Genomic DNA, 24,949 nt, shown 5'->3' on the forward strand with positions numbered 1-24,949 from the left:
CTCCCCCAGTCCAAAGACATGCACGGTAGGCTGATTGGCATGTCCAAAGTGTCCGTAGTGTGTGAATGTGTATGTGATTGTAGCTTACGATGGATTGGAGCCCGGTCCAGGGTGTACCCTGCCTTGTGCCCGATGCTCCCTGTGATAGGTTCCAGGTTCCCTGTGACTTTGAAGGATAAGCAGTATAGAAGATGGATTATAATAATAATAATAATTCTTATTATTGTTATTATTATTATTATTATTATTATTATTATTATTATTATTATTGTTATTGTTATTCCTCACTTGTGAAAATAACCTGGAAGATATGTAGAAACCCATGGATTAAGCCATGCCTTAGCCACTTCCAGTCCAGAATGCTTGTATTTGGTTGGGTGTGAATCTGGTCAGTCTTATTATAGACACTATACTCCACCCAAGATTGAAATGTTGAACCTAGAGACCTAATCTTACCTACACTAATGCACTTTTAACCTGTTCATGATTTTATGCATTGTGAGAGTGCAGAGTGAGAGAGTGTAAGTTATACAGACATGCTGTTTTAAGTTATACTGATTACTGTATGTTGGCTTCATTTGCTGTTTTGCAGTACAGTATGCATGACTTTGTCTCAGCATCCTCCTTGCAATAGACCAAGATTAATTCATTAGTCTATTACTATTAGTATAATTGGGTCTGTCTGTGTGTGTGTGTGTGTGTGTGTGTGTGTGTGTGTGTGTGTGTGTGTGTATTGGTGGTAGGTTGACCTAACTCAGTTCCCAGTACACACACAGCACCACCGCTTGGATAATTGCTGTATTAATATTAATGGCAGGTGTGACTTGGTGCTCACACTAAGTGCTTCTAGGGACCTGATTACTGTTTAAAGGTAAAAAAGCGTCAGCTATGGAGCCTATTTGTCAACCCAGTTCATACTTATAGATTTTCTGTGTGTGTGTGTGTGTGTGTGTGTGTGTGTGTGTGTGTTTTAAGACGGACACACGCTGTTTTGACCTATTTCCACTTCCATGTAATCCATGTACACAGCTCACCATATCCCATTGGAGTGACTGTCTGATTGATTTTAGATTCTTGTGTTTGCAGCTTGCCAGTGAATTCCCCTAGTAAAATTGCAAAACAGAAATAGAAAGTGGCCTCCAGCTTTTGCTGGCGCCCATATGCAAGAAAAACATCCCTCTCCTTCCTAATTTCGAGACGTCTTTCCACTCCGATCGTACACTGAGTCAGTCATTAAATGTGTGATTGCTTTTTACAGTGCTGTGAATTATTCTCGTTTTGTGCATATCTCGTTTTATGCATATCTTTTGTGCAAAACTAATTTCCCCCTTAAACTTAAAATCTGGTTGTGCCACCTTTAGCAGCAATAACTGCAACCAAATGCTTCTGATAACTGGAGATCAGTCTTTCACTTACTCCTGGGACTAGGATTTACCCCTGTGCTTTGGATCATTGTCTTTCTTCATGATCCAGTTGTGCTTGAGCTTGAATTTACGGACTGAAGATTGGACATTCTCCTTTAGGATTTTCTGGTAGAGAGCAGAATTCATGTTTCCCTCAATTATTGCAAGTTGCCCAGGCCCTGAAACAGCAAAGCACCCCCACACCATCACACTTCCACCACCATGCTTGACCGTAGGTATGATGATCTTTTTGTGGAATTCTGTGTTTGGTTTAAGCCAGATATAACGGGACCCCTGTCTTCCAAACAGTTCCACTTTCAACTCGTCAATCCACAGAACATTCTCCCAAACGCTTTGAGGATCATTAAGGTGTATTTTGGCAAAATTCAGACGAGTCTTAATATTCTTCTGGGTTAGCAGTGGTTTTCACCTCGCCTCTCTTCCATGGAGCCATTTTTGCCCAGTGTCTTTCTGATAGTGGAGTCATGAACAGTGACCTTTATTGATGCAAGAGGGACCTGTAGTACCTTTCATGTTGTTCTTGGCTCTTTTGTGACTTCCTGGATGGGTTGTTGCTGTGCTTTTGGAGGAATTTTTGAAGGTCGGACACTTCTGGGAAGGTTCACTACTGTGCAGAGTTTTTCCATTTGGAGATAATTGCTCTCACTGTGGTTCTTTGGAGTCATAGAGCCTTTGAAATAGCTTTGTAACCCTTCCCAGACTGATGTATTTCAGTCACATTCTTCCATAGTGTGTTACTGAGTAAGACCTTTTAACCAACTTCATGCTGTTGAAAAAGTTCTATTTAAGTGTTGATTTGATTGAACAGGGTTTGCAGTAATCAGGCCTGGTTGTGTCTAGTCCAGCTGAACCCCATTATCAATACAGTTTTATAGATTTGGGGAATTATATAGGGGCAAATACATTTTCACACAGGACCAGTAGTTATTGGATAACTTTTTTTACTTAAATAAATAGCAATTTCATTTAAAAATTGTATTGTGTGTTTACTCAGTTCACCTTTGTTTTATCTTTATCTTAGATTTTGTTTTTATTTCTGAAACAATTTAGTATGAGAAATACACAAAAACAGAAGAATCAGGATGAGGGCAAATAAAAAAAAAAATTTCACACCACTGCATTTGCATAGTGTATAGATTATAGAAGCAATCCACAATTCCTGTTCTGAATATAACTCTTCTTTTTAGGGTGTAACATGTCACTTTACAGTTTTGTCACTCTTGTTCCTGTGCTTTACAGGCTTATGGCTTGACTTTATCCACTGCACCTCCACTTCGCAGAGGAAGCACCCCGCTACCTATCAAGCACCTGTTAAGGCGAGAGGAAGCCGTCTCTGAGGATTATGATTGGATGCCGGGGCTCGATGAGCCTTCTGCTCCATCCTTTGGCACTAGTGACGCTCAAGATGCACCGCTCCTTCTTAAGGCTCCAGAGCAAAAGTACCGTGGGCCACTGCGGATTGTCCTGTTAGGGCAGAACGGAGTGGGCAAATCGTCACTGGCCCTCTCTCTCGCTGGTCTGTCTGACAGATCACTTTCAGTAGACTCTGAAACACAAGCAAGCGGTAAAGATATTTTCCTTGTTTTGCTGTCTTACCCCACCTATTTGTGACCTCCATGGTTCGGTCTTCCAAGTCATTGTCTCACATCTTCACTCAATTGGAGCTCTGTTTGAATGAAAAGCTTATCATAAACACACCTTAAACTGCCTCTACCTCTCAGGTTTTCTTTTCCGCATCGACATATGAAGATGAAAAGGCGCACTCATTTATATATAAACACCCTGACAAGAAATCACATAATCATTATGAATAGCACTTTTTAAATTGATAGGCGATACTGACGCAGACATGATATTCCATTGGCTACCCCTTTAAACCTACCAGTGATCGCTTCTGGAGTCACAAGGCCGATGCGACATTCTCGATTCCGATTGGTCAGAAGATGCTGATTCATTTCTACAGTATAACAGCAGCTCTGGCAGGCTTATATGGATGCACTTGCTCTGATACGTGTGCAGTTTACAACATGGTGAAGTTTTCTGTGAAGACACGTTTATTTTGCATTTATGGAAGGAGCCTCCAGTGTCGGCACCTTGCAAAAGTCCACGGTAAAAAATATGTGAACGACTGCTTTGAAATGTAGATTAAATTAAATCTGTATATTATCACAGTATATTCATTTTACAGTAATTCGCTTAAAATAATGATATCTTAGAAAGACCGTTTCTCGAGTCAAAGCCTCACCCGCAGCCGTCCTGTTTGTTAATGTATGCTGGCCCTCATTTGACACACATGCAGTGAGAAAAGAGCTTGCAGTAGCCAGTGGCATTCATCTACTCGGAGACTTCCATCTGTCTAATGCGTTTAACTTGGTGAGAGATAACTGTGCTTTTTTCCCCCCCAGCAGAACTTGGTAGCCTTTTTATACCCTTTTCAATCTGATTAATTTTCCGTAACAGCAGTTCCAGCCGCAAGGCGAATCGCAGGTTAACGTTAACATGTTCGTTTTAATACACAGGGACTTGCACTGCGGGCTGCAAAACAAAGCAACACTAAATATTTATTTGCATATTTAACAAAGAAAAACATATATTTGTTGATATGGTGAACATTTACGGAAGGAGTCTCCGGTGACTGTGCTTTGTAACGGTCATGGGAAAGTCTTTTTTTGATTTGTTTTTTGTTGTTGTTGTTTTTTTTTTTTTTTAACTGGTGATGGAATTGCAGCATAGAATAAAGAAAATCTCTGTACTTACATTTGGCCTTTGTTTGAGTAAGTGTATTCGATTTAACCCTTTCACATATAAATGATTCATGCCTATTTTCAGATTCTTTCGATTTTCTTTTTTTTTAAACCTCATATTGCATGATGCATGAATTTTGAGTGTGTGTCTAAATAATAAATAAATAAATAATAAAAAATATTTTAAAAAGACAAACTTTTAGAAAATGTTATTTATGAACATACAAAAATTAGTACTGTTGCATGATGCAAAGAGGTATAAAAAAAAAAAAGAAGAAGCAAAAATACAAACAAAAAATCAAATTTTTACAAATTTTAATTAATAAAAGTCACTTTTGTTTTTTTTGCCTTTTTTTTTTTTTTACAAATTTTATGTAGAAAGTTTGTAAAAATTGAGAACGACAAATTGTCTAGCGAGTTACAGAAGTTTATGCTAATCTGCAGTCGTGCTCTCAAATGATTTGGAGGTGATTAAATATAAAAATATGAAAAAGGAGCTTTAAATGTGGGAAAGGGTTCATTCTGATTATTCGCTGTAAAAGAAGATCGCTCTGGCAGCTGAGTATTGTATAAACCTGTCATTAACAGCCCTGTCTGCTGCTCCTCCCCCTCTATTAGCGCTTTTTGTAGTTCCCATTATTGACCACTAAATACAATAATAACTCTGTGGAGCTAAACAAGGTGCTGAGCACAATGCTCTGTGATTGTACATCCCCACCAGTGCTTGAAAGTTTGTGAACCCTTTCGAATTTTCTAGATTTCTGCATAAATGACCTAAAATTTCATCAGATTTTCACACAAGTCCTAAAAGTAGATAAAGAAACAAACGAGACAAAAATATTATACTTGGTTATTTATTTATTGAGGCAAATGATCCAGTATTACAAATTCGTGAGTGGCAAAAGTGTGAACCTTTTGCTTTCAGTATCTGGTATGACCCCCTTGTGCAAGAATAACTGCAACTAAACATTTGAGCGGTCCTGCATGTCGGCTCGAAGGAATTTTAGCCCATTCCTCAGTACAGAACAGCTTCAACTCTGGCATGTTGGTGGGTTTCCTCACATGAACTGCATGCTTCAGGTCCTTCCACATTTCTACTGGATTAAAGTCGGGAGAGTTTGTGTAAATTCACGTGAATCTTGATTAGCTTCAGATGATATAATCGGTGAGGAGTTACTGCAATTTTTGCACTTAATGTAAAAAAAAAAGTAATTTGTCAATAATGAACAACTTTTAAAAATGTAGCTATAAATGGCTAAAAAAAAATTGATTAATAATAAACACTTCAGCCCCTCATGTTTTATTCCGTATTTAAAAGTAAAATGAATCGCAGAAGTGTGATGATCAATCTGTTGTTTATTTTGTAGATGAAGGATATCTGCGAAGGGTGACGGTAGATGACGAGGATAGCTCAATCTTGGTGTATGACAACTGGAAACAGGTGAGTCATACATGCACACAAACACTTACACAATTAAAGTAAACCTGATCACACACTGCTTTGTGTGTTTCACTGACTCTGCCTGCATTAACAGTGACACTCATTGACACATGTTTATTTAACACAGTCACTTCAATATTCATGTGGAGCGGGCAGACAGAAACTGACGAGTGCTGCGTTGGAATAGGGAAGAGAGAGAACACTCGCGGATGTCTAAGGCTCAAAGTATCACAAGCAGATTGTTTTAAATGCAGCTTTGAACACCATGTTGAAGTGTCAGAATAAGGGAGCTTACGTTTTACTCCTGGTTGAGGAGTTTTTAATGCGAAACTGTTTACTGTGTTCTGTGAAACGGCACCCCCCCTACCCCCCTGAGGCTGCAGCAGGCCTGTTTCCTTTAGAAGAAATAGTTTTTCTTTGTTTCTTTCCCGCGTAATCCGTTCCACTTATGTTACAGAGAAAGCCGGGAGCCATTAGTACGTTTTTATCTCGGCGAAATCAAGGGTCGGACTCAAGCCAAACACAACTAATTACATCCTGGCAGGCTGCAAAGCAAGCTTCCTGCCTTCAGAATTTTTACGTTCGGGAGCAACACAAATGCACCACATTAATCACGACGCAATATGCAGAGATACTTTCGAACGCATCAGGTTCAAACTCACACTTATACAACTGCATAATAATCGCGCAGTCGCACATGCTTGTTTTGCACTCGCTTATACATCTGATACTCTGTGATTAGTCTATGATTAGTCCAGTCCGTGATTCTTTACTCAACCGAGAATTCTAGTTACTCCCGTTTCCTTTTCAATCTTCATACATTTGTTTTGTTCCAGGCAATCTGTTAGCAGAGAGGAAAGACAAATCTTTCTCTTCACAGCTGCAGTTTGCTAACCCTCCTTAGACCTACACCAAATTCACCTCATGAGGATGAGGATCCTGATCATTAATTATAATTGAATAAGGCATAAAACACAATGGGGCATGCTGTTTTAGGAAAATAATCAGAGGCAGCTTGGCATGAGTTAGTTACTCTTACCACCACAAAGCGATTCGTTTCCTATAACAGAACATGCAGAACTGTTTTATTCCTCTTATATTTATATTTATATATATATATATATATATATATATATATATATATATATATATATATATATATATATATATATATATATATATATATGTATATGTATATATGTATGTATGTATGTATGTATGTATGTGTGTATATATATATATATATATATATATATATATATATATATATATATATAACAATGTTGTTGTTTTTATCCATTTATAATTACATGTAATGTAGCGGAACATCTGCGAAACAGGTCAGTGCCTTTGTAATCACTTATGTAATATAGCAGGCATATAGCATAAGTCATTAATGTTAAGTTAATAATAAAAAAATGCATGGAACCACTTTGCCACATTAAAAAAAAACGTCTCTGGCACCAGACACTCCTCCTATAAATGTTAAATGAACGTCTCCTTACAGAAAACGTCCTTAAATAATCTTTGACAGTTATTTCTTTCTTTATTAAAGGTGCGATAGCCAATATTTTTCATTTCTTACTAGTACAAACAAATGTGGAGACTTGTGTAGAAATAATAAAAAAAAACAGTACTGGGGCTTGAAGCCATTGTCTAGGAACAAACACGTTTGGAAACACGCCTGCAGGTCCGGAATGTTTACTCACATTTGGATTGGCCTCTAGTCCGTCATTTTATAGCCACGCCCCAACACCCTTTCACCTCCTAATAGGTAAATCATTACGAGGAGAAGTTGCATGTTAATAGAGGCTGAGCATGCTTAAATGTGATGTCAAGACAGTCCTCACTAATGGTAACTCTAGTTGAACCACCATATGTTTTGGGGTGGAGCGTTGTGTACATGGGTGGAAATGAGGGTGGGCACAATGAGTGTTTCTTTACTCATTCAAATGTTATTTGGCATTTGAGATTTTTTGTAAAACTTCAATTACGTGGCGTATCTGCCAAACAAGTGTACAAGCTGTTACTATAGAAAGCTGTAAGTGTGTACATATAACTGTGTTATATACAGTATTTGAACAAGTGCATTAATATTAAACCGTGAATTGCCTTGCAGCTGGAACTGCTGTCAGAGCTGCTGCTATAGAAAATTAATCAACAATCTGAAAAGAATCAAAGTTTTCAACAGTGTTGTGGGATAAATGTAAATAATGCTTCAGTTACATTATGGTGGATCTTAATGCATTTTTTTCAGGACAGGATGAGATAAAACACCTGACCAGGCTTATTCCCTTTGGGGGGGGGGATCAGATTGCCCAGGAGACAAAAAGGGGTGTGTGTGTGTGTGTGTTTTGTGTGGGTGTGTGTATATGTCACCTCTAGAGGATATGAGGCCACGTTTTAAACAGATTACCCAGGAGCTGATGGATGAGGCCGTAAATAATTGCTGTCTTAGCAGAACATGAAGGAATAACCCCATTACCTGAACCTGTGTGTGTTCCTGTTGAAATGTGTTCCTGATGAAATCACCACATTGTTCAGATTGTTCAGCAATTGAGGCAAGCGTTTGGACATAAATAATGTGCAGAGAATTGAGAAAATTGCTGCACTTTCAACGTTGTTTTCGGAAATATATTAGATTTAATTCTGACTGTTTGCTATAAAGCTGAGTATTGAATGACCCTGTCACAGGGCAGCGTGGTTCCTACCCTAATGGGCCTCTATTAGTGCTTGTTGTAGTTCCCGTTTTTTGACCACTAAGTGAAGTAATAACTCTGTGGAACTACAGTCCTCACTGTAACTAGTGGAACAGCAAGGCCAATTCATTTGTTGATCAAAAGATGAATATGAGAAGAGAGTTTAGAATTTCACCTTTTATTACATTTATTTGTAGACGTGTTAAACGACATAGAACATGGCACATTTTGTATCAGACGACCCATTTGTGGGCGAGCAAAATATTGGAACACGTCATTTGTTACCCAGGTGTGTTCTGTTAGATTGCTTGTTAAAACAATAAATAGCTCTGAACATCTACTCTTGGGTTTAGCTAGGGATGCACCAAAATGAAAATTCTTGGCCGAAGCCGAAACGGAATATAATGAAAAACTTGGCCGTGGGCCAAATACGAACATGTTTCTCCATTTATTTTGCCATTTTTTTCCACAATTGCATAAATTAAATAGTCAAAATGTGCTTTTTACTATTTTGTCTTGCTTTTCAAAGGAAAAAATCGATTACAAAAACTTTTATTATTAGTAAAATATTTATTTAACGCTAAACATTTTTTTTTCATTCCAGCAGGTATAGGCTACCAACAAGGCACAATATAACTTTAAATAAATAAATTAGTAAAATAAAAATATTTTTATGTGGTCATCTTTGAACCCCCCTTGAATAGCCGATGTTAGGCCTATAACTGACTGCTGAAAGAATGTAACACTCTGTAGCCTACAACAAAAAAGTGCATTAAAAAGTGCATTGACAAGAGTGCAAAAAAGTGGATGGACCCACAACAAATGAATAATTGTCCTAGACATATGCCTGCCTCTTTAAGAAAAGTGGCAGGTTCTTCTTTATGAAAAGTAGCTTCTCTGCTATCCCACATTCAAGTCAGTTCAGGGTGTACAGGGACGCGAGCGGTGGCTGCTGAAAACAATAAAGCCACACCCCCGAACAACAACCAATGACAAAACAGGGAGGAGACAGAACAGAAACAAAACAAATGCACTTGTCCACAGTAAACAATGTGACGGTTGTCAACATTCGAAGAGCATGCGCTCGCTGAGCACTCGTGCACGTAACTTGTGCACGCATGCGCCCCCTCACTGCTCCGAACGCGCTGCCAGAAGGGGAGATTGTGACGTTCGCGCGTCTCACTCTGGTTGCTAGGCTATTTGGTCGTGTCATCAAACGTGTCATTGTTCGGTCAAATTTATTCGGCCTTTTCACTTATTATACTAATTTCAGTTGCCGAACATTTGGTGCATCCCTAGTTTTAGCCTTCAGTTTCACCTGTGAAGACTGCATTTGCCATTAAAAAGGATAAGCCACCATGATCCGCTCATGATCCAAAGCATGCAAGCTCATCTGTGAAACCTGGTGGAGGTAGTGTCATGGCTTGGGCTTGCACGGCTGCTTCTGGAACAGGCTCACTAATCTTTATTGATGATGTAACTTATGATGGTAGAATGAATTCCGAAGTTTACAGGAACACTTTGAGAGAAACAGTTAACAGAGAAATGCATCCAAATTAATCGGGAGGAACTTTATCATGCAGAAAAACAATGATGAAAAACATACTGCCAACTTAACAAAGGACTTTATCACGGGGAAAAGTGGAAGGTTTTAGACTGGCCAAGCCAATCACCAGACCTTAACCTAATTGAGCAGCATTTCATCACCCGAAGAGGAGACTCTGGGGAGAAACCTCCCAAAACAAGCAACAGCTGAAAGCATCACAGAAGAAGAAACCAACAATTTGGTGATGTCAATAGGTCACAGGCTTGATGTAGTTCTTGCAAACAAGGGATATGCAACCAAATATTAAGTGTTATTTACTTTAATTTACTTTGACTTATCTATTCCTATACTTTTGCTCACCTAAAACTTGGGTGGTCTGGTACAAAAAGTTCTATGATTGTTGTGGTTTAACACATCTAGATGTAAATACCAGGAAATACTGTAAAAGCTGAAATCCTAAACTATCGTCTCATATCCATCTTTTGATCGCAAACCCAAATGTCTTTGGGATAGTAAAGAGCTAGTAAGATTGAATGATTCCAGGTATTGGATATACTTCAGAGCTGAGAGTGAGCAATGACTGGACCTGCTCGCTCTGTCTCATCATTCTCTTCAGATCCACCCCTTCTCTATCGACCCCTCCATCCATCTAACAGCATGCCAATGTCTTTCCACCCACTCGAGGGCAACATTTGGCATTGAAGTGTAATGAACAGTAAATTCAAGAGAAATGCAAATAGCCTTCTTCACCAGAAGGAAATGTATGTAGAAACTGGCTTTTATGTACATGGTCACCATTTCACGAATCCAAAAGGAAATTCTCATTCAAATTTACATTCCTTTAAATTGACTGTAGACGCAAATTATTCTGAAGCCAATGACTTTCTGAGGCATGAGAATCGCATCACTAGATACTGTGTATCGCATTGATGCTCCAGCAGGTTTGTAATGCTGCCATTTTCACTTTCCACTTCAGTTGTGTAAGGAAATGTGGTTAAAATAGATTCAGTGATTTAGCAATGAAAATCATGTTGCTTTTCCTTGATGTCTTGGGTTGTTGTTTTGTTACAAGATGATGCACTTGGTCAGGTAAGATAACTGTGTATGTTGCGTTCAGCATTCAAATCATCGTTAAAGATGATTTAAAGCTGCTGTACACACCTCAAGAACTGGCAGTGACTTACATCTTTTCTTCTCTGGTCATATGAGTGGATTGATGATTTTAATGATAGACTTTGACACATATCTACAGAAGGGATGTCACGATACCAAAAATCTAGTAGTCGGTACCGATAGCACCAAAAGTACACGATACTTGATGCCAAAGTTGATACCACGGTGTGGTATAAAAATTAATTAAATTAATTAAACTCTCCTGGAGGACATCCTCCTCTGGCTCATACTGGCAAAGAGAGAGAGGGGGATATTTTAGTTATCAAGCACTGTCTGACAATGATTGAAGGCTACAGTGGAGGTGTACTCCTAAACACGCGCGCGCACACACACCTTATACTCTGAATGCAAGCATTAGTTTAAATTCACTGATATGGTGGCAGGACAAAAAGATTTATTAAAAGCATGAACATTTGAATAATTATTAGTGACATTAGGCTACATTTAGCTGACAGGACACCAGCTGAATGGCGATGCATGGTGGCCCATTAGGAGGTAGTGTAGTTTATAACCTTTCAATGCGTTAGCGTCTTTAACAAATAACAGGCTATCGCAAACATTACATGGAGCATAATGTTAGCTGGTTTCACGGCCACGATGCCAGCTGCCTCAAACAAACATAATATAGGGCCATCTTTCAGGTGCTTCACCAAATCCCAGGTGTTTCCTCGCTTTGTTTGAAATGAACTATAGCATCGGTTGCACACCGGCTTCAGAGCATCAATTATATGTTTGTCATCCTCCTCGAATGCGATCTATTTACATATTTATCTCATCACTTTCCTCTCAACAAGTCGGGGCGGAGCTAAACTTCTGTAGTTTTTCCCGTGTATTTGTAGGCATTCATCTTCTTCTTCAACACTTGTGGACCGACTAAAACACTTTGTCGTGTATTTGCTGCCCCCTTCAAGTCCGAAAGAATTGCAACCTCGGTACGTTCATTACAATCGCTACTACCCTACTGCAGAAAAACAAGTACTGTCACGTTTTAACAATGTTGGTACCGAAGTATCGGTTCTCGTGATATCCCTAATCTACAGTATATCTACAGCCACACAAAGGTGTTTGTCACAATTGAAAATATTCTTCAATGATCTATTTTGATTTGAAAGAATGCAGAATCAGTTTTTTTTTTTTTACAATAACAATGTACCAGGCATTAGATTTTAATATATCATGTTTGTGGATTTTTGAGGTGGTCTGGGAAAACCCATTAGCTCAGTCGAGCAAAGAGACAACAGTGAGGATCGTGTTTAAATATCACAAGTGACTTTTACCTCAGGTGATGAGACAGACCAATATGGATGAGGCTGGTAATCAAAGTGAGAACTCATTTCCTATTTACGTTTACCGATAATGTTATTTTCCATAAGTAGATTAGGTTCTAAATGTATAAGTAGGCGTAGCATTATTCAGTGGAAATCCTATCATTTGACCATAGGAAGGACCCACACATTTATTCTAGTTCTGAATTTGAGACTTTTTGATGTAGTGCCACATTTACTGGCAAGTCTAACACTTCAGGATCCAATCAATTGACTGTGGCATAGAATTACCGTCCAATTACGGACAGACCAAACTCTCCATACTTTATGCAAATCCTGACTGCCTAAAGCAGCATAAATTAGTGTGCACCCAGTATTTCATGTCATCAGTTGCATGAATTTAATCTTGTTTCCAGAGGCTTGAAATGTTAACTGATTGGAGGCCCTGAAGGCCTTTTTTTTGTTGCTCTGACCAATCAGGTTAATAACATAAATCAGGGCTTCAAAAACAGCTTTCCTCTGCTAATAAGGGAATATTAGACATCGGCACATTTCAATTACCTTTACTGAAACATAGACAGCCACCTAATCCACTATAATCACTTGAGCCTGTGCAGGAAAGCACACGCAAGTCAGCCCACACAATCACAGTATGCTTCATACACGAGCACTCATGCATATGCAGATGTATACACTGCACTCTCACGCCCGGCTCTTATGCATACTCAGCAGGATAGACACGCTTGTCTCTCTGCACTCAAACACACACTGCCTGGAGTAGACTGCTTTGGGTCTCCTGGAGGCCTGAAACACGCTTGACAGCAGGTAGTAAATAGCAGCAGAATGGGTCATCCAGTTTCCTAAAATAGACTGCCTGTTCCTGCCATAAGCCACTGTTACTGGTTTGCATTTATGCTTTAGTTTGGTGTACAAATTTGAAACCTGTCCAACCTGTGCTAACGAGTCCACTCTATTGTTCAACAGCAGCCTGGATCCTGAAACTTAACTCTGACATGGCACTGAGTCAAGGGATAAATATGTCACCTTACCTAAGAATAGTCATGAAAATTGCAATAGTTTATTTTCAGAGTGTGAAAATATTTATACTGTCTAAAAATACCACAGTTTCACAGTATCACTGTGTTAATCGACCATATAAATATGCAAACAAACAAAGAAAGAACCAAACAAACACATAAGCCGGGAGTCAACCCCACACGTTTCATCTTCATTTCCTATGTTAAGTCAATTAGGGTGTCTACTTTACTTTATTTCCATAAGAGGTCATTTCAAAATAACAGCTAAGAGACCAATTAATTTCAGCGGTTATTTACTATGTCAGATTTCCAGTGGGTCAAAAATGTGCATCCACATATATGTGGAACCTTTTAATTTCTTAACTTGGGATAGCCTTCCACAAATTTCTCACAATATTTTGCTGGAATTTCTGCCCATTCCTCCTGACAGAACTGGTGTCGCTCAGTCAGGTTTGTGGGACTCCTTGCTTGGACATGCTGTTTCAGTTCAGTCGAGACATTTTCTATAAGTTTCAGGTCAGGGTTTGTGATGGCCATTCCAGTACTTTTACTTTGTTGTCTTTAAGCCATTCTGTTACACCTTTGGAGGTATGCTTGGGATCATTGTCCTGCTGGAAGACATCACAACTTTATGCTACCACCTGCATGCTTCACATTTGGGATGGTGTTCTTTGAATTAAACCCCCCACCCGCCCATACCTAGTGCTGATCATTATGGTCAAAGTGTTAAATTTTTGTCCTCTGAAAAGCTAGGTCTTTGTCCTGGTGATCACCTGCAAACTTCAGTCTTGCAATTTTATGCCAGTCTTCTTTCTTGCTTGACTGTTTTTCAAGCCACGGCAATGTGGGACTGCCTTGGTGGATGGTGGATATACGTGTTTGGTGTCTGATGCCTCCAACCCCTTCATCAGTAAGTTTGTTGTTGTCTTGGGGTTCAGTTGAACCTTTCAGACCAAAGCTCATTCGTCCCCGGGAGTTAATTTATGCATCCTTCCTGAAGGATGCAGTGTCCGTGTGGTATCGGGGTTTTTATATTCGCATACAGTTGTTTATAAATTGTTCCTAAGGAGGAACCGGTCTTCTGGAGGTTGACATTTCTGTGGATGTCTTGACTTTGTTCTTTGGATATTCCAATGGTGTGAAGGGCAAAACGGCTCTAGCTCTAAAAGTAGGCCTTTAAATACAGCCACAGGTGCACTCCCTATTAACTCCTACCTATGGTAAGTGGCTAATCAGAAGCTTTTAAAAGTCATTACATTAATTTCTTGAATCTTCCAGACTGTTTAAAGAGACTGTCTGGAATACCGAATTAGTGAATTTGTCTCTAATCGACTGGTTTAAAATTACTTCTGATGTGAACTATGTAGATGCCCTAATTGACGTGTCAGAAGAAATGTATGGTAACATGAAATGTATGGACTTATGACAAACTGAGATATATATTTTTGGCCTAGGTACATTCACATTTGCTCACAACTATACTGTATCTCTCCAATTAGCACAGCACATGCTGACAAAAAATAAAGATGCTAGACCACCGCTCATTGCTAACTAGTAGCCAACAACTTGCTGGCTTGTTGTCGAGGTTTCAAATACGATGTGCTACATTAGAAGCTTTCTTAGGAAAGCCTAATGACATTGTGTAGACAAAGTAATTCCTTTATGTGGAATGTACAGTATGTACTTGTTTGCATCTGTATTTAAGTAGCTAACTAGTTTGCCATATTTTATACATAATCTTACGGACTAGTGTTTAGTCTTGTCATTAGGTTTTCAAACAACCAAAATTTACAATTTGTCCACTCCTGCTCCTACCTTTACCAAACTACAGCACCAAAACTAGACATAATTGTATGCAGATAGTGGTACGCAGGTTGATTTAGCATTCAAGGTGGATAGTTTCACGAACATTTGTATTTCTGCAGATGCCACAGCTCAACGCTTTGTTTACAACTCTGAAATTGGTCCAGACAAAATGATGACTGCGCAGTAAGAGGACAGGTGTATGAGAAGTGTGTGTATGTGTGTGTATACTGCTCTGAAAAGCATTGTATCGTAAAACTGAAGGTTGCTGACATTGCATTTTATCAGTGTGATGAAATACCAATGCTTTAGATCATTTTACTAAAACAGTTCCATAGAAAAGAATGGAGATATTCGGCAGGGTGGAACAGCAACAGAACGGAACATGACACAATATGTCTATGGAAATGTTGGACTGGTTATTTAGAGATGAGACCAATTAGCATGACAGAGTGCACTATTTGATTTTAGTAAATGTATTCATGTAACTGTGGTAAACAGTGAGCTCCTCCAAACTGATTAGCATTTGTTAATTGTGCGCTCTTGTAAAAGCCATTCTGTGTAAAAGCGCGACAGAGTATGCTGTTATAGGAAAATAATCACCAACAGGGTGTCGTGATGTGACCCGACCCTGTTACGAACCCAAAGTTTGATTATTGTCCAATAACAGCACATCCCAAAGTACGTGATTCCTCTTATGCCACTAGCAATTTCAAAACAAGGCGGTTCCTGTTACTTATAGCAGCTATAAACAGTTGTTCCCTAACCAGCCAAAATGCAGTTACAGCTTTATCCCTGACTGTTACAAAGCGCTGACACTGGGGGCTGCTTCCCTAAATGTTAAATAATATTTCCTCACAGAAATCCTCATCATATCAACAATTACATTTGTTTTTTTGTTTTTTTTAAGTAGAGCATCCACCATACAAACTTATGCATTAGAAAACACACATTAATACATCACTAGAGCTGCTATTATAGACAATGAATACACGTCTCCTTACCAATCAGAATCAAGCATTCAACTGGGGTGTGATATAAAGCTTGTAAAATGATATTTATCTTCCTTTCCTTGGGTTTCCATCCATATTAGCTATAAGAATCAATATGGTGTTACATGAAATTTGATATCAAGGCATCAAGAAAATCAATGGTTGTTTTTATTCCATGAGTGATAATGGCGCTGTAATTTGCTGCTTATCCTTTGTTGATGCATAGTATTATAGTGTGGTTTGGTTTACTGTCGGCTTCTTTTTATATGCATTATTTGCAATTATGCGCTTTAGAGTTGGCTGTTTACAAAGGGAGAAAATTAACAGCTGATTAGTTAACAGCTAAGTTCTTCTTTAGGAAAGGTGCCAATGCATATTCTTACTAACAGCCATGAACTAAATAGCTTAATTACTCTCAAACACAAGGTTATTTTTTAATATCTGAAATTGAAAACTTCTAGTCATTGTCAGTTATTCAGTCTGTGAGAGATATTTGGATTTTTCCCCACACCATTTTCATTATTTGTTCCAATAGGTTCTCTGTTGGCCTCTCTGAAATAATAATTTGGGGGAAATAATATGCAACAGTGTGGAACATAGCTACCAGTCACATTGAAAATTTTGCCATATTCTCCTAAATTTATCTCTCATTTGCCATTTGAACAATTGAGACCTTTCTCACAGCAACTCTATTCAGTCTGTACAGAGTTGTTTTTTTTTGTGATTGTTGTGGCCAAAAATGCTTGATTTTGTTGTGTGTTTTTTTTTTTTTTTTTTTTAATTTGCGACGCAATTTGCTGGGTTTTTTGTGCTTTTTTTTTAGGCAGAAAACTACTTGAACTGGCGAAATTGCAATTGCACGAAATTATCTTTCACAGTGATTTTGTTGGTAAAGGAGACCTTTTAACTGTACTCATGTTCGACACACATGAATCAAAGAGGGCTTTGGCTGAATGTTCATTATGATGACATCAAATGACACGTCTCGGCCCAAATCTGCGGACCATCTGTGGTAATTTTGAAAGCTCCTCCGAATATTGTGGCGCTTCCTTGATTTTGTGTCCACTTCTGCGATCGCAAAATACTGTAGGGACTGTCTATCATATCCTAATAGTAATGAATTATAGTGTAATAGTAGCAGTTGCCATTGTGAACATTGGTCAGGTGACAGCGAATCCAAACAGCCTATTAATGGTATATGTGAGATTAAGGTAAGATGTAAAAAGCTAGCTACATTTCTAACACTTGGCTAGCTAGCTAGTTCTTTTAAGTCACAGTTGCTAATGAACACAATTCCAATAAACTAGTTAGCTAGCAGAAGAACAACAGTGGTTTCAGTGTTCTGTGTCTGTGGCAGACACTCCTAGACTTTGTATCTGACAAAATTCGCTAAATGACAGGAAATTCCAAGTTAACACAACCCCTGTTTATACCATATCACACTTGAATTCTTGCTTCTGATTGTTGATACTCGGACAGTAGTTCCGGCTGCACAGGTTTATATTAATGCACTTGATTCTATAGTTACAACTTGCATAGAGACTTGTATGGATGACAACGCATAAACGGATATTTCTGCGAGAAGTTATTTACCGTTTTTGGAAGGAATTCTGAAATGTTTATGTTTCAGTGGAAGACTGAGGATCGGTAACATCTGTACATTTTGTTTACAAACAAGAACTGGACATACCCAGGTGAAAAAGAAATCTACTTATGTTGTGCTTTTTTTCCCGATGCACTTATCATATTTTAATTGTACTATACTAAGTGCATATTAAATGTGTTATTTTGGAACAACTTTAAGTACATTAAGTGTTCTCTTAGATATGTTTTAAGACCCATTTTAAGCTAATTGCAATGTATTTTTAATGTACTTAGTGGTGTTAAAATGGAACCAATTCAATTACCTTTAGTTTAATTTAATTGTGCTTCTTTAAATTTAATTTAAAATACACTTTTATGCTATTCTTGAAGAAAATAGTTTAAGCTTCACATTAATGTGTTTCCAGAACATCTCCAATAGCATATCAACTCATTAGTAATTTATTACCAGCACACTACAAGTGCAACTATTAGTATAATAAAAAGCTGTTTTATAAAACCATTCAGTATGAAAATAATGTTGTATTACTGTATTAAATATACAGTGCAAAATGCCCCTTCAGTACAATAAAAATCAGTAAAAAAACAAAACAAAACACACACACACTTTGAAAACTAGAAAACGTTTAATGTACTATATCTTGTTGTGTACATTACAAAAATAAATCCCTTGTGTATCCTTGGTGGTATTTGGGTGAAAAGTGAAACTTGTGATTTGTTGAGACTTTCAAACATCCACTTGAGGACTGTAACATCAGAATCAGCAAGGGCAATCTGAATAGAATAAGAAACAAGCAGAGATATTGTAACGATTCACACAAAATCAAAAGCAGGTACTATGCTACTGGATTTTGTGAAGTGGTCGTACATGCACACAGACACACAACAGACACACGGCTAAAATAGATTCTTATTACAACTATCAAATTTGGATTATCACAAGGTCTTTTCTAACCGTTTCTGAGGATGCAGGAAGACACAGCTCGCTGCAACTAGCGCTTGAACCTGAGCTGTAAGATGAGCCTCTTTTCATGGCCTCTAAGACCTCTTTGAAAGAGGCAATGAAGCTCTACAAGAAAAAAACAGCGCAGTTGCAAGTATGTTATACAGAGTTAGTCCAGTACTAACACCTAGATTGGTTTGTCCTTCATTTGTAGTTGACTGTCTCTTGATTAAACACTGGAATTTATTCTGTTAAAAAAAGATGCACTGTAACTGCAATGCTGTTGTTACACTACGTCTTTATTATTATTCTCTTGATTTTGTTCTGCTAATGCAACGATTAACGATGTTAACGATTTTTAAAAAAAATTATCGCAGATTTTCCGCAGATTGACGTCATCACAACGCGATTTCAGCCAAATCCCTCTTTGATTCACGAGCGTCGAACACAAGTACAGCTAAAAGATCTCATTTACCAACAAACATCACTGTGAAAGGCAATTTCATGCAACTGCAATTTTGCCAATTCAAGTAGTTTCTGCAAAAAGCACAAAAACTTTGCAAATTGCATCACGGGGTTTTTTTTTTTTCCTACTGCAACAATCACTAAAAAAAACTGCACAAAAACCTGTTTAAATAAACGTGTTTCACATCTACATATTAATGCTTATTCATTTACCTTTCAAAGCTGTGACTACATCCTCATCAAGCTCGACATGAGTGTTCTAGGGAGAAGAAAAAGACTGTTCTCAGATTCTTGACTTCCATTTTCAGCCTCTCATTCATTGTCACGATCCAGCACAGCCTGTATATGTTACATTGAACACAAGGTTAAAAAGAGGCTCAACAACACCTATTACAGTAAGCAGAGTTCAGTTGCAAAGCCACTGATATTATTGTATTATTCGAAGCAATAAAGCAACCCGTGTGGATTACAAGGTATGTTGTATATGTCGTATGTTGATAATTGGGGTTTATTTAAACCTAGGGTATTTCCCGTTAATGTGTCAAACTGTGGGTCATGCTAACTTTGCAAACTTCACCTTTGTTGCGGAGATTTGGAGAAACGAGAAGTAGCCCAAAACGGCGTGGGAACAGTGTGTATCAGGGCAACTAGCCAGAGCTCCCTGCAGCTCCCCTAGTTAGCAAGTATCAGTATCCTGTTATATCAGTTAATGTCAGCATTTCACGTGTTGGTTAACATTAGGAAATGCACACCAGCACTAGACACCTAGGAAAAATATTTTTGAAACCCAAAGTGGGCTCAAAGTAAGTTACACAAATAGCTACCAATAATGAACTTACCATCAAGAAGAACTATTTTTGCCTGCTTCGACTTGGCAGGCGCACCTCTATGTATCTGTCTTAACTGTTCAGTTGTTCGCGGGAGCTGCCCTAGTGTTCTACTCTTCTGTGTTTTTATTTTGTTGTTATTATTATTATTATTTTTATTATATCTGTGCTGTCCACCTTCGCAAGGTCCAAGTCAGGGAAATAAAATAAAACAAAGCACTTCTTTTCCACCTGGGTAATAATGCCGACTACACAGAGGACAAGTACACTGGTAGTACGTGTGTACACTTCTGTTTACCGGTTTTCGATTGTGAAATGAGAGTGGGTTGTAGCGTTTCTAACGTTTCAGCACCCCGTCAGTGCGAGAAAATGGAGGTGCTCTTAAAATGTCAGTGTGGTGAGCAAGACTCTGTTCTGTAGGTGTAAAGCTGTCTTCTGTTTCTTCTGTAGTTTGGCAAGAAGGTAAGTGTTGTGTATCCGCAGAGGTGTGTGTGTGCTTTATGCTGAAGTTGGAGGGTGTTTTGTGGGTGAGTAGAGGGAAAGTGTGTGTGAAAGATAAAAGCTCATTTCTATGACACCCGTGTAATGCGTCAGCAACTTTTAAGAAGAGAAGAACATTGTGTGTGCTATACCCTAGTGTGTAGAACAGAATTACTCTGGAAGCAGGCAGAAGAGAGCTGTGCTTATTATTGTTTTGTTTTTGTTTCTCTCTCCACCCCACCCCCGATAAGAAATTCTCATAAGAAAAGAACCTAAAACAAATCAATAAAAATAAATCCATACACAGGCTCAGCAGGGTCCTGTCATTCATCTTTCTCAAGATGCACCAGCTCTGTCTTTCTGCTAGACGCATGGGATATACAGTCATTTGAAAAAAATAAGTACACCATATGGAAATTGTTGGCTTTTTTGACACATTTGAACAAAGAAACATTTGATCCTCTATGTAACAGTGCCTATTAATGAAGGTGATGCACACAATTTTCACAATTTAAATTAACAAACAGATCGGTCACATGGAAAACGTACATGCACCCCTACATTTATCACACCTTCAGATCCCTAAAATTAGAATCAGATGTTCAGGATTGGATACCAGTGATTAGAACCTGCTTAGGGAGTGCAGGTGGGACCTGTCTTATTTATACCCCTCTCAGATCTAGTGTCTGGTGTTCCCTTTGTTATTGAGGTGTGTGGTGTCATCAAGCTCTAAAGAGTTCTGTAAGGCCTTCAGAAAAAAAAGGTTGTGGATGCCTATGAGTCTGGCAAAGGATTTTAAAAAAAATTTCCAAATTATTTGAAATACATCATTTCACTGTTAGGAAAATAATCTACAAATAGTGCAGATTTCAAACAACTTCCAATTTATCTAGGATCGGCCGTCCCCACAAATTCAGCCCAAGAGCAGACCGTCTGAAGCAAATAGAAGTCTCCAAGAACCCCAACATTTAATCACAGGATCTGCTAGTAAGTCTTGCAACTGTTGGTGTCAAAGTGCATGCATCTACAATCAGAAAGAGATTGCAAAATTTCACCTGCATAGAACGCATACCAGGAAAAAGCCTTTGCAAGACTACAGTTTGCCAATGAGCGTATAGGCAAAGACCAGGCCTTTTGGAATAATGTGCTCTGGACAGACGAATCAAAGATAGAGTTGTTTGGCCACAGTAACAGTAGACATGTTTGGCGCAGACCAAAGAAAGCTTTTCAGGAGAAGTACCTCATACCAACTGTGAAGCACGGTGGTGGAAATGTTATGGTTTGGGGTTGCTTCCCTGCCTCAGGGACTGAAAAGCTTGCATTCATTGATTCAGCTATGTATTCTGCATCATCAAAGAGTGCTGGAAGAAAATATGAGGCCATCTGATCGAAAGTTGAATTGAAAGTGGACGTTTCAACAGGATAATGATCCTGAACACACTAACAAATTCACCAAGGAATGGCTCAAAACAAAGAAATGGAGGTCTATGTAATGGCCTAGTCAAAGTCAGGATTTGAATCCCATTGAAAGATTTGAAACTGGCAGAACATGCAAGAAAACCCCCAAACAGCTTGAGAATTAAACAATATTGCATGGAAGAGTGGTCACAAATTCCAGCAATCCTGGTGGACACTTATGCTAAAGGGGGCAATACCAGCTTCTGAGGCCAAGGGTGTACTTACTTTTTCCACAGAAGAATATCACATCTTTTGTCATTTCTGTTGAATAAATGATTGAAAAAGCTAATTTTCTTTGTGGTTTTTTTCAAGTATATAAACTTCATTAATAGGCACTGTTTCAAACATGATCAAATGTTTGCTTGTCCAATTATGTCAAAAAAGCCATCACTTTCCATGGGGTGTACTTATTTGTTTCACATGACTGTATATTAGCACGTTAATCCCACACAGGTGCAGCCACTCATATGTTACCCGTTTGTTGTCCGAGTCTCCTGGCTTCTCTGGACCACAGCCCCCTCTGCCACGGAGCAATTTATTAAAGGCAAGTGCATGTGTTTGGTGAACTTTAAGGTACTCTAAGCCTGGATTTATTTCCATCTCTTGCTCAGTGTTCCAGGGATAGCCTCTTGATCCACCACGATCCTTATCTCTAATTCAGTGACGGCGATTCGGAAGTTTATTTTTGAAAGTGAACTTAGAACTTAAAGTAGAGAACGGAGGATTCTAAAACAAATTTGGGCTTCAGAGAGCTGCGGGACTTTTACAGCACAATTCAGTAACCGCAGATTGTGCCCTGTGTTTCAGACACACCCCCTCGTGAGTCACCCAAGCAGGGTTGCATCAAATCAGAAATGCATCTATACCACAGTGAAATACTGCGACTCCATTTTCCAATCCTGCTAGTTTCTGGGCTTCTTGTGCAGTGTTTAAGTTGTAATTGGAGTGCAAATTGTGCTGAGACCTGGCAACCCTTCACACCAGCATACATTAGCCCTTTTGGTCATAGATCATTACACCAATAGTCTTATCACATCCAAAATCTATTTTTGTATGTAATTACTTCAAAAGGTTTGGATGTACAAGATAGAAATTAACTTGTCACAAATAATTGATTTTAGCGTTTATTCATACTGCCTAATGCACTCGTTTTGCACCTCAAGATTATCAGAGATCTCGGCTTGGCTCGCTAATTTGGCACAGATGGAGAAAGGCCCTTAGATGTGGGTGTTTGAATGAAGAGTAATGCCTGATGCGATTGGATGACAGTGTACACCAGTACACCAACTACTTGGTATTAACTGATTATAAGTGGATGTCATATTAGGTCATTATTACCATATTTAATATTGGTACGTAATATTAAGTACATTGTCAAAAAAACAACAACCGTATTATTAAATATGAGTTTAAGGTTTCTTCCTCAGGGAGTTTTGTCCTCGCCATGATGGCCTCTGGCTTGCTCGTTAGGAATCTAAATCTACATCCGGATTTCTGTAAAGCTGCTTTGTGTCAGTGTCTCTTACAAAAAAAAGTGCTATACAAATAAAATCGAATTGGTTTGCCATAAATATGAATTGCCATACCTATTCACATGCCAGGAAAGTGAAATAGGTTTGCGAGATGGTTGTGATTCTGAACGAGGGCGTTAATAAATGTTTTCAGCTTTAGACACGGTGCATTATTTTAATCAGTGTGTATGAGGAAGCAACACACAGGGGTTTATTTTCCAAAGCTGTGACTGTATTTATGACTGTTAAAGCCATGACTGTGTGTGTGTGTGTGTGTGTGTGTGTGTGTGTGTGTGTGTGTAACTGAGTACACGAGCAGGCGGACACTGACAGATGGCGAGAGCAGCCGAAAACAGCACAGAGCCCTTAGCGGTTGTGCGAGTGTGTAAATCAATCTCGTGATGGAAAGACCTTTTTAGTTTTGTCAGGACTTCCCCAGAGAGTGCCCATCTTTCCTCACACTATCGACCCCTTGTTTGCCCTCAAATTCTACAAACCTTACTGTCCGTCTCGGGGAAAAGAGGAATCGTTCACGTCCATCCTCTCTTAGGCGTAGTGGCAGGTGGCTTGGCTGTTTTTATTTTTTTTATCCCTCTGTTTTATCCTTCCAGCTCACCCTCCCCCACTAGAATGGATATGGGGCTGTAAATCTTCACCTCAAGGGCATGATACAAGGGGATGTGAATTTCTCCTGAGGATTTGGACCTTTAACAAAATAGGGCAGACAGAAAGAGACAGTAGCCTTGTCTGGTGTTCTTTTCTCCATCTCGCTCTCTCTTTCTCTCGCTCTCTTTCTCTCCCTCGCTTTCTGTCTGTCTCTAGGATTACAAAGAGAATGGGGATAAATAAACAAGCTGTCAGTATTTCTATCTCACACCCAAGAAGAGACACTAGAGGGCCCCGTGACAGACGTGAAGGGAGGGGGCAGGTGCGCTCTATTTCACTTCGCCTGTCAAAATTACAGCTTTAAGTATGCCGGAGTAAGGACTGAGGGATCTAAGCGTTGGGACGTTGGCAGAGCACACCTGAGCTCAGCATCCATCTCCTGGGTCGCAGCAAATTTCAGAGCATTACACAAATCGAGTCCAGTCAGAATCTCTGCACACTGGCTTCGTCTCCTGTACATGCGTGGAGTGTATACGATCTGTATCTGTATCTGTATCTGTTTAGTGCTCCAAAAGAAAATCTGTATCTGTAATCATATGTGAAATCAGAAAGGTTGGTTTTTTTTTCTTCTTTTTTTTTTTTTTTTTTTTTTTAGTATTAGGGGTGTAAACTTCAGACTTACCACACGATACGATTTCAGTCCCCAAGGTTGGGGGTTCGACTCCCGCTGCTGCTCTGTGTGTGCTGTGTTTGCATGTTCTCCCCGTGCTGTGGGGGTTTCCTCCGGTTTCCTCCCCCAGTCCAAAGACATGCATGGTAGGCTGATTGGCATGTCCAAAGTGTTCATAGTGTGTGAACGTGTATGTGATTGTGACCTGCGATGGATTGGAACCCCGTCCAGGGTGTACCCCGCCTTGTGTCCAATGCTCCCTG

The 24,949-nt window shown here is 39.0% G+C and overlaps 1 protein-coding gene across 2 annotated transcripts in view; it reads left to right on the forward strand.

Moving 5' to 3' along the window:
* The window catches only part of rem2 (RAS (RAD and GEM)-like GTP binding 2), a 38,238-nt gene that overhangs the window by 1,038 nt on the left and 12,251 nt on the right, over positions 1-24,949 (forward strand). For both annotated transcript variants that reach the window (XM_017473269.3, XM_017473270.3), the window contains exons 2-3: positions 2,664-2,988; positions 5,536-5,609. In XM_017473269.3, coding sequence (XP_017328758.1) covers positions 2,664-2,988; positions 5,536-5,609 — 399 coding nt within the window. The remainder of the gene's footprint in view (positions 1-2,663; positions 2,989-5,535; positions 5,610-24,949) is intronic.

Source organism: Ictalurus punctatus, chromosome 7 (genome assembly GCF_001660625.3).
Source record: "Ictalurus punctatus breed USDA103 chromosome 7, Coco_2.0, whole genome shotgun sequence".
Lineage (NCBI taxonomy): Eukaryota > Metazoa > Chordata > Actinopteri > Siluriformes > Ictaluridae > Ictalurus > Ictalurus punctatus.